At 27.8% G+C, this 12559-nt stretch overlaps 1 protein-coding gene across 1 annotated transcript in view; it reads left to right on the top strand.

Annotated features, from left to right (window-relative positions):
- LOC132917370 (lachesin-like) overlaps positions 1-12559 on the top strand; it is a 206764-nt gene that overhangs the window by 189430 nt on the left and 4775 nt on the right. The window contains exon 7 of the mRNA XM_060978087.1: positions 7922-8070. Coding sequence (XP_060834070.1) covers positions 7922-8070 — 149 coding nt within the window. The remainder of the gene's footprint in view (positions 1-7921; positions 8071-12559) is intronic.

Raw genomic sequence — 12559 nt, forward strand, 5'->3', positions numbered from 1 at the left:
CGAGGACGCAGAATGTTTGTAGTGTTTTGTAGAACATTGGTGCGTTATAAAACAAAATTTGACTGCAAATGCGTTTGGCATGTCTGTTATGTGTGTGTATGTAATATTCTATATCCTGTATGATTATAGTATTGCAGTTATAACCATTTTGTATTTTCTAACGTTTCAAAGTATTTTATATTATAATATAATGATTGTCTGCAATATTTAATTCTACAGATTAATTAAAAATTTTATTTTATTATATGCTCACTTAACTGTTGACCATAATTATAGAATAAACAATAAAAATAGTAATCGCATTACTTGTACGATTCCATAATATGGTAATTCGGTAACAGAGAAAGATAATCACAACTTTACTTTTGACCATAAACTAAGTGAACTGTGTGTATTTTAATCTACTAGCGTTCATTACAACGTAAATAAAAATACAATTTGAAAAATAAAAAACTATTCAGACTATTAACTTTTCGTTTTTTCAACCAAATTCGTTAACTAATAACAATAATCATGTTTCAAAATCATCACAAAACAAAGTTTAAAAAAATAAATATAATGTTATACATGTATACAAAATGCACCTTTCTGGTATTTTATTAAAAGTATTTTTATTCGACAAACAATTTTATTGAATTTTTAATAACTATAAAGATTTTATAATATTTAATAATAATTAACTATTATGAAGTTCTTGTACTTAAGATATATTATGTACGCGATAACTTATAAGATTCTTAATAGAAAACCAATAATGTCTGAAAACGAAAAAAATCAATACCCACGTTCAGTAACGACTATAGTAAGTATTTTTTTGGTAAAAAATGAATCTTCTCGTATGAATAATTTATTGCTATTTTAGGAAAGCTTAACTGTTGTTTAATTAAAACAGTCGTTATGTTCTTGCGCTATTTTAAATCAACGAATTTGTCGTCATTCGCATAACGCGCGGTCATAATATGCTCGATGATAGGTGTAGACGGTATAATTAAAATGTCATCTCCCAGGTACGGTTGGAGAGGTTCGTCGAATAATACGTCTATACCAACTGAAATATTTTTTTAATGATTAACTTGAAAAATATAATTCCTTCTTCCTTGAATTCTATGGTATATAATTCATAATGTCCAAATACTTATAAAAAGAACAACTTCAGTTTACAAACGTACACGGCGTCTGTTTATACATTTGTAGATAAAAATAGTAATTTATTATTATAATATTATTATTATTTATTTATTTTATTTGTAATTGTTATTGACATTGCAGTGGTAAATTGTTATGAGTATATTCAAAAATAATGTTCAAGTTTTGAGTCATAGTTCATATACTTAACATAATATACTGCAGATTATCGGTGTGTACACCAACTGAGCTGAGATTTCTTATTTTATTAACAAAATATTCACGTCCGCGAATTTGGACGTGCGGGATACGGCTATGTAGCTAAATTGCCTATACAACACGCCGGTCAAAGGATATAAATATTATTACTAAAATACTTCGATCGACAGTCAAAAATATGACCAGCTGGGCAGTTAGAACGACCGAATACAACACCACGGCGTGTTAAAATAGTCGAAATATATGTATAAAAATATGTTTACGTAGCTACTAAAAACTGATCAACCGATCGACAGATTCGTTTCATTATATCTTTGGCGCACGGCGAGAATCAGACCAAAATAAACGTGTCGAAATTTGTTCATCGTCTTAACTTGGTCGGAGCATAGTATGTTTTATTGTAAACAAATATTTTAAAAATAACAACTCTACAGTAATAGCCTCCAAAGCGAAAACCATTGCACCATAGTTCTGTTTCGATCACGGGTTTTTAACTCAAAATGGCCTGTTGGTTGTTGTTCTTGATCGATAAAATCGCATTACTTTCGCGCATAAGACGTTTAAAAATAAGACATTTACAATAATACGAGTGTATTTAAAAGTCAAAAAATGTATTGTGTTAATATTTCGTTTTTTGTACATTATGAGATCGTAATTCGATAATGTTATGAAGCCTGAAGCGTTTAAAAAAAACAAAAACCGGCATTATTAAATTACAGTAATAAAATATTATAGAATTTTACTAAGCGTCCATTGGCATTTTAATTAAAACTCGATGAAACGGATCAAGGCAATAACAACAACAACAACAACAACAACATAACAATAACAATATTAATGATTTATATGTGACTATCGCCGCCGGTGCGGCCTTTCTCAAAAGAATGATTCCTTTAGGCCCAGACTGTCTGTCAACTAAGAGCGACGACAACGAATGTTTACAGGCTCCGTGTGCCTATAACAATTTGTGCCCTCCGTCGATATCTACACGAATGATAGCTGCCATTCTCGTAGTCAATGTGTGCCACAGGATTCGGAGAACGTCCACACGGCTGTCTGTGCGCGTATTTATGCGTATATCTGATCCATCGGAGTTGCGATTAAAGCTAATATATTACATTATCCATACCCGCGATCAGAGTGGAGTTAAAACCTATCAAGTATCATTATAAATGCTAAACTGTAATAAACTAAAATAAAACTAAACTAATTACATACTAACCTATCCGGTCGACGTTCGATCCATTGATAGCTATTGAACTACAACTGTTACCATTACATTACTCGCGGCGAACGAAAACCGCGACGCGTAACTTTGAAGGTGAACGTACGCACGCAAAACAGAAATAAAAAAAACCATTTTGATTTTAGTTTTCATCACATTTTTCGTCGTCCCGTACCGAAATATTGTCCAGACCGTTGAAAATAAATACGCTCTTAATTTGTGTTTATTTATTTTTATTAAATAAACATAAAAATAGTTATTTCACTAAACCTCGGGGATTATAGTGGAATCAACGTTTTTGAATCTCGGAAATAAATAATAAAATATAATAACAACTACAATACAAAAAATACGAAATAATAGTGTAATCTGTGTTTATTTACTGAGCCATAGACTCTATTAATGCACTGCGTAATCTTACTAAATTCGCTTATAACACCGATTTAACGATTATCTGTTTGCATAGCTGCAAAGATGGTGGACAATATTATCGCTGTATAGACATAGTGATAATTGATAAAATTAAGCTTACTGTACAGTGATTATCTCAGTTTTACATAATTCACGAACTAATTTTCACATACCTGGTACGTACCGTGTATAAATATTTTTTTCGTTCTTTTTCAAACTTTTATTTCTAAAGATGATACATTTTTTCTGTAAATTTTATTTATTTAATTTCTTAAGATATGTTGTCTGTATAAATGCTTGATAAATAAAAAATGATAATTATAGAGTATTCAAATTGTTGATAAAACGTGATTTTTATTTCACAAATCGTAAAAACGGCTATTATTTTATGATAAACATAAAAAAGTTTAAATTACACACGCTATGTTTAAAAGTGGATTAAACTTTGTGACTTTTGAATGTTGGAATTTGAAAAACGTGTGCATTATCAAATAACTTAACACTTAACTAAACACAGATCATTCTTTCCAATATCCAAAGTCGTATACTCGTACAGTGAAAAACGACCTTTGCGTGATAGAAAATTAAAAACTTACAGCGAAGTATATTTTTTTTTTAAATATACCTCAGTATTTATAGTATATCGCTAGTAGGTACTATACACGCAGCAACCAATAATTTATATTTCAAAATAAAAGCTATACCTTATGTAATAAATATCCACTTAAGTGAAAATTACCGGAATACACATGTACTTATGAAATGTGAATAATAAAATATAAACCATTGTGATTATTGGACTTTTAAAAATTCAACACAGGTACTTATCAATTATACCGTACTTAAAATAATTAGGTTCAAATAAAGTAGAAGTGGAAAAAGTCTGGTAAGGACTATTCAAATAAATACCATTTTCAAACAGTAAAACTACACGAAGTCGTATATTGTTCTAAAATCGTTAAAATTACTTTTAAAATGTGCCATTTTAGTGAGATTTTGAATAATGAATGAAATTACTTGCGTCGAGAATTGATACTCTTAACGTTTATATCGAAAAAATAAACTATTAGAATTAATTTCAGCATATTGTGATAAATAGTAAGTTAAATATTTGTCAATTAAACAAACATAAAATAGAATAAATAAGCACTGTGTATTTCCAAATATTTACATTGTCCGTGTAAAATATAGCTATATCGGTGTTTATTTTTATATATTTGTTTATGCTTTAATACGATTTTAATATTCTTCAATTTCGTAATAAACGCAATAAATTTAAAACCATTTTCTTTCGACCAAATCCTCATAATTGATTATATTTCACGTAGATTTTTATTATTATATTAGTCTTTTTTGATTTTCGGGAAGAAAATATAAAATACTAATGATACGTACGTGTTCTTCGGATTTGAACCAAGTTAACGTCACGGTAACGCGCACAAAACAGTAATTCCCAATTATTGTAGGCTCCTGTTGCTATGAGAGAATTCTAATCATAATATAACCCCATAAACCCACGATGGTTGTCTAATTTAAAGACATATGGGAGTAAAATATGCGTGATCTATTCGTGACAGATTTTAAACACAAAATACAGAATGAATCACTACCATAGCCAGCCGCTGTTGATTAACAACAGTAATAATAATAATAATTATTATTATTATAATTAACACTATCGCAATTTGTTTACACGTTAAATAAGTAATAAACTAATAACCCTCGTGCGCGTACATATGATTATCCACACTTTCGGTGTGTGTAACTGACGCGCGGAGGACAGGTATAGTGCCGAGCATAATAAATGGCTATTGCCCTCTTTCCAAATTTAAATTCAGTTATACACGCTAACATATTAATATCAATGGCACGCGCGTATATAGGATAAACTACGAGGTTATAACTGAATAAAAATGAATTATTAGAACGTCCCAAAATAAGTTATGTCGTACAAAATTTGTACCGGAAAAAATAAGTCGTAACTTAATAACGTTTCCAATTATACTTTTTAATTTTGAAAACGCTTCACGCGCCAAAAGCAATTTCTGTTTTCTTTGGTCTGATAGTGTAATTTTATTTCGTGAATGTTAAAAACCTAAACACGCGTAATTTACGTATATTATAATATATATAGTAAAAAAAAAATACAAGTACTAATAGTAATTGTATATAGGTAAATTAAATTCATTATTGATACTAACGTTACTGGTTTGGTGACAATCCCTGAAAATCAAATTAGTTTCAACATTAATTGCGCAAATGTACTGAACAGTATTAAACATGCCGTTGTTTGTTTGTATTTGATGGATTTTTCGAGAATTGGTGGACGAATGCTATAAATTGGACCTATTTTTAACTACCGATGTCTTTATGCTTCATTTAATCATATAACATAGCTACAAACAATATACAGAAACATAAAGTTAAACAGTTTGAACTGGACTGAGATGTGCTGTAATACTCAATTTAAAAGCATTAATGAACCATCACGGCCGAAAAATAATTCTTAAAGAAGAACTAATACAACAATGGTTAATAACATTCTTTTTGACATTCTTCGATGATTTTTGGGAAAGATTTATATATATTTAAACCAGTATTATGGTGACGTACTAGGTATTAAAATATTTCATACTTCGCGACATAAAATAAAAATAAAGGATAATGGGTAGGTAATATTTAATATTTAATTTTAATTGGTAATTTAAACTTAAAAATAACGAAGAAAAAATAATCATAAATCTTGATAACAGATAACATATTTTAATCGTCATAGAAATTAAATCAAATATACCAATACATTTTTGTAAATCGTGACAAAAATATTTATTCATATTGTGTCATTTAATAAACTTCGTAACACATTTTGCTTATCCGGTGACACACCTGCAGTGTGTTGCGACGCACTTTTTAGAACCAATGCTTTTGACCTTTGACCAAAAAGTCCTTTTACCAAATACCATTCACAATATATTTCTAATCATTAAAACAAACTTTTTAAGAACTCTATCCGAAAAATGATTCAACGATGATTAAAATAAAAGTCAACATAATTTATGACTTTTGTATAATTATTACCTATTTAGAAAACCAAAAATAACCAATATAGGTACACCAATAGTTACGTACAATAAACTTATGAGTATGTTATGAAAGAAAAAAAATGTTAATAAATCCTCAATTCTTCACGTGTACGAAAATGGGGTACCAGAGCTTAAGAGCTTAGTTTAATATTATTATTTAAAAAAAATTAAATATTAAATTAGTAATAAATAGCTAAATAACTATTTAGTATTTAATACCTGTACCATTATGTATCTATCTTAAAAACCATATTATGCAATGATCAAATAATTTTCGATTTATAGTATTGTGATTTTGATAACAATATTTCATGGAATTATTCATGTACACACATAGTTATTGTACTTAAAATTCGTTCCATAATACTTTTTAAAAAGTAAAGGGGACATTTTTAGATGAATTATTTACGGCAGTTCGATATTTCAATTGATTTTCTATAATTCTCCTAAGTTCTTATCGCAAAAAATAAATAAAAATAAAAATAACTGGTGGATTTTAAATTTCTTCATATATATCATTCGGTAGAATTGATAAAAAAAAATGACAACGGCTTCAAGTCATAGAGAGGTATTTTTACTTTTTTTTCATAAAGTACAATCATCACAAATAAATCAAATCCTAAGTAAAGGTATCGGAACTTGTAATAAAATGTTTGTACATTATTGGATAAATTTATAGCTATTAGCCTCTAAATGTGGACGCAATTTTTCGTAGAATTTATAGCAAAACTTACAGCATACAAGGTAGTTGGAGAACTGCTTAAACCCTTTTTACGATTGTTTGAAATTAAGAACTCAATTTTAGAATCATATTCCGAAATTGACATTTTTTCCACAATATTTTTATATGAAAAAAACCATTGATTTGGTTTATACTAAATTCAAAATCAAAATTACTGAAATCATTTTTAAATAAAGAAAAAATCCAATTTTACTACACATAATACAATTAATTAACAATAGCATTATTAGAATAGAAAAATAATTTGACACGCATATAGTTTTTTTTAAATCAATATTTAATAATTAAAATATAAGCTATTTATAAAGGGAAAAAATTACATTTGTATAGATCAAATACTTTGAAATGTGATTAAGAATATTAATATTTGGAAATTTACATGCTGATGCATTTAAAATCTAATCCTTTGAAGTATATGCAATTGGATGAGGGGTGGATTGGATGATTCATATTAAATATCATGTATTTGCCCTCTTTTTATTTTCTTCCATCGATATCTTTCATAAAATAATAAGTAACCGACCCGGAAAACAGAAAAATAAAATAATAAAATTTAAAAAGTCATTGCATTTTTTTATATTTTGTATTAACTGCAAACTATGGTTAAAATAAACTCGCGCTTCACAATAATTATAATATTCTCGACATTTTAAAACATTGCGTTTCATATTGATTTTGTACTTCTGTAAGTATGTACAATACTACAATACACTCAAATATATTCTTCAAAAAAAAAATTGTCGTTATAATATAAATAATATTATATTATATGATTACGTTTTGTGTTTTTATACTTTTTATTTTTACTCCCTAAATAACGAGGAGTTTATGTAATAGTGTGTAATAATATGCATAGTGTCAATCGAAAAACGTTAAGATTCAACAATTTTCGCGTTTTAGTTAACAACCGTGATGCACGAATATTATACATAAACATATTTTTATCATTATACTGGGAACGAAAAAATTGTCCGTTCTACTTTATTTTTCGCGGAATTATTCGGTCTACTGTATATAATATTATGAATACTTAATATAGTTCAACCGTGCAGACATTCAATGTGTCACTGCAGTGTAACATTATAGACCATAAATTGCAATTATTTTTTTCCGCAGGCCCAAGCACATTCTACGAGAAACAATATCCGGCTACAAGGCTGCGTACTACATTGTTATCAAGATGTTCGACCAATCAGATGTGGGAACCTACAATTGCATATCAACTAACTCCATTGGAAACTCTGAAGGCACGCTAAGGGTGTATGGTGAGTTGTCACGGTTACAGTTTTGTATATTCAAATAGGTTATAAAAATGTACGGTTATTTTTCTGAGCTGCGGGTAAATAATAAAACACATAATATTATAATAACAACACACTTGTTAATATAATATTATATTATTTATACATCTCTAGAAAGAATAATAGTCAAATATTGAATGTTTTATAAGCATCGGTCATTTATTGCGTTTGATTTTTTCTCCACGTGTATAATTCTGAGAAAACAAAAATAGTACTCAGAAACATTATTTAGATAATACACGTCTTATTCGGTTGATGATAATTTCATTAAAAATAAATATAAACCATCGTCACACAAATTATTTTATCGATACGACGTATAAATATTATATAATGTACCACAAAAATATTTTATCTGTGAATTGGCATGATTAAAGAAGCCACCTTTCCTCCCACTGGTGACACTTATGTTGATTTACAAAGTACATAGATACACTTATTAAGTATTATATAAAAATAAAATAAAAAAATAATGTGTAGTCGCGAGGAGTAAATTTATTCCAATCACACGATAAACGATTTTTATAGCTGAAAAAAGCACACTGCCGCTATTCAACTACTTTACAATGGCTGATAAAGTTAAATAAATATACTATAGTCGTACATAATATTTTGCATGAGACGAATATTTTAAATTTTAGACAGTTATGTGAACATCCGTATTATTTCTGGTAGGATATTATTCACCCCCGCATAACGGATTGAAAGTTAAACATAATAATTCATATAGCCTTAATTATATATTAAATAAAACGACAAACGAAATACAGATTTAAAAACACTTTTATTCTAAAATACGGGCTCATATTATTAAGAATAAATACACGACATTAAAGTGAAACTTTAACATTAACATAGATATAGCTAAACTGGCTGGAACTTAGATATCATTTACGTATGGTAAGAAGAATTATTATTTGCGAAAAAAAATAAAATGTTATAGGTACTTACCTTGTTTTATTTTGTACATTACTTTGGTCAAAAAATAAATCCTTAACATTTTAATGTTTTATTACTTGATCCAACTTTTTTCTTTAAAAATATAGACTTTTTATTGTAAAAGTTAGGTACTTTATATAACAAACTAAAATCAACAAAATACATTTAAAACCTTAAAATTTTAATGAAACTCTAATGATCTTAAGTGATTTCATAGAATGTTTAGAGCAACAAAACTTCATTTAATTTGATAAATTTTAATAATTCTCTTTTTTTACACTGACCAATATTTAGGAATAAGCATTTGACTTCAGTTTCCAAAACATACTATTATTAAATATTAAAGTTACCTACTGCGGTATAGATCGGTAACTGGTATTATACTTTTATATAATTAAGTCAACATACTAAATGATGTTGAATGCTCTTACATTTTTTCAATTTAATTCGTCTGAATTTGTAATTAATAAAGAATGCAAGTTAATTTTAAATTATTATTACTTACATAGTTATATGAAGCCATCTCTTGTCCAAACACTTTAACAGTAACCCATGTCACTTGGGAAAAAATGTATACATTAGACTTCATTCTATAATTATCAACTTATCTTTTAATATAAGTACCTACATATTCACGTATAAATGTGAGCTTTTTTAACGAGAAAATGTCTGCATCATTTACGATTTAATTTTTAAAGATAATCTTCTATGACTAAAAATTATTAATATTTTACCATCGTATTTTTTTAATCATTTTTTCAATTCCCTTTATCTGATACATTATTATAAGTTTAATCATATTATATAAACCGATATATAAAAGAAAAAAAAATTAATTCTAAAACAATATAATTATGTTCATCAAGATTTGAAAAATAACATTTTTATTTTATTTTTTTGTCTAAATCGTTACTAGTTAACAATATTTTAGAACTGTATGTACTATACAATACTGCAAGTACCAGAATATTATCATCGTGACTATAGTCATACTATTTATTACTACGTTTCTAGCAGGCGAATAATATAACTGTCTAACAACGAAATTAACTATTTGCCCAAACTGTAAATAATACAACATCGTCATAATATTATAATTATTTATGCAGCTATTATAATTGATATAAATGTGCCACACTATTATTGTCGTTTATATATCGCACGATTTCTGCCACATCGGTGACACGCCGGCAAAAAAATACGTAACTTAATAATTAAAACACATAAGTTGTTGTTTCGCTTGTCGCTAATGTTAATTATTTTACGACTAATAATTATATTATTTTCAGTATAATGACATGGTTACAAGATATTAAAATAAAATAATTACACTTTTATACTTTCGAATGGACTAATTAAACATCAGGCGACACTATGGTTACTTTCGTAATGGCACGATTCATCCGTATAACAGTGGACCCTGTTCTGTTTATAACATAACTACAATAGTACTAAACCTCATAATACTATTATTTTGACCGTCGCGGTTTAACAAGTGTCAACAAGCGTCGTGACACGAAATGAAAACATAATTCATTAAAAAGCGAACGTACAATCGAATAAAACAATCCGATACGACTACAATACGAAACCCGAAACGTTATACATGCATATTATGACATCGTTTTCGAGTCAATTCCACCTGTAGTAAGTCGCTTGTGCCGTAGCATCGTTTTGTCGATCAGTTACGTTAAAATGTTATTCAACACAATAGCAAAACGGGGTCTTTATACATTTCGTAGTGAATTTATTTTCGTTGCCCTTAAGCCTTTTCCAAATTAAAACTAATTTCATAAGCAGTTATTTCAATTAATACGTACACAAATAAACTCGAAACGTCTTTGGGATCCGAGCATAAAATATAGGTTGGTTAGAAAACATGTTGCGTAGAAAATTCATTAAAATTCTACTGGTGTGTTCAGTTGTACCGTCTTATTGATACCAATGCCCCTTAGAATTATAACAACGACCCGATGTAATATTTGGCTAAGAATAACTGTTCGTATATTCCTAAGGGAATTTCCTTTTTACAAGACTAATTTTCGTGCGCTGAAAAAAAAAAATATTGTAATTTTAACAAAATTATTATCATAATAATTGACTAACATAATTGATTGAAATAATACAATAATAATTGTTTCATCGGTCGACAATTTAATAATTTAAAAGACAAAACTAGTGTTTGGTTCAAACCAACCAAGGTTATAAATTATAAATGACAAGTAAGTACTATATTTTAGTATTGTTAAAATGAAGCCTCTCCAGAGTTCAGGTACCTTAAAAGTAAAATCAATTTTATGAATATTTGTTTTATCTTTAATTGTTACGTATCATTTATTATTATCGTTCGTTTGAAATTCGTTTTCGATAAAAATGTACAAGCTAAGAAAATAATACTATTATTAATAGCAATGCCGTAACCAGGCGGCACTGAGGTCACATATCCACTTCCCGCGGTAATATTTATTTTTTTATTATTTCTTAGGTAAGTAATTATAATAAGATTATCAAATACAATTATAATAAATTATCATTTCGACCACATTATGGATTATATTTTTACGCCAGTTGTTATTTTAAAAAGTTTAAGAAATGAAATTGAGTTTAAATATATTTTTGAATATTGATTATGCCAGTAATATCACAGAAAATGTGTATTTATTATTGTTCAAAGGATAGCGAAAATTCAAAAATACAGAGCTAATTTTAATATTATTAATACCAATTGTTGCACTTATTATTACAGGATTTTTATTTGTTTATCCATTTTTAAATGACTTACTTACTTCATTTAATAAAAGGTTAAAATCAAATTCAGATATTTTAACTTCACTATTTTACTAATCACCTGTTACCTTTATAGCCTTATAGGTAAACTATAAAAATATACAAGACAAAATTTAGACCAATAACTATCAACTTACTGGTTAATGTAAAAACAGAATATAAAATCAAAAATTCATAAATTTTTTTCTACAATACCAATAAAAAATGTATCTTTATTTGTCTCTTGCACATGATAAAGCATCTAAAACCATATAAATCGTCATAGTCGTGCATAAAAATGATTCATTAAAAAAAATACACTTGCCCGAGGTTCAAGAACTTTAATTATGACTACGTATAGGAACTAAATAACATTTGTAATTCATATTGTATCAGCGCGTTATTCTTTACCTTCGCGATATACAGCTAGATTATTATCAAATCTGCAGGTGGCTATAAATTATAAGCATTTCGTATAGTTTCTTTACGCCAGACATATTTCAATATTTTCTAATGCAAAATGTGTACATTAAACAATTTGTTTAAGCATTCACCATAAAATATCGTACGGCATATTATGCGTTTGTGTAGTCTCTCATATAGATTGGGTTCGGACAGGTAGGTAGGTACCTATTTTTATGATAAAGAACACAATTTGAATATTCAAAACGTACAAGGATAAATAAAAGTGATATTTTACTGCGTTAGATTCTCGGCAGAGCGAATTACGACCGAATGAAATCAGTTT

The sequence above is a fragment of the Rhopalosiphum padi genome, chromosome 1, assembly GCF_020882245.1.
Source record: "Rhopalosiphum padi isolate XX-2018 chromosome 1, ASM2088224v1, whole genome shotgun sequence".
In the NCBI taxonomy this organism is placed as follows: domain Eukaryota; kingdom Metazoa; phylum Arthropoda; class Insecta; order Hemiptera; family Aphididae; genus Rhopalosiphum; species Rhopalosiphum padi.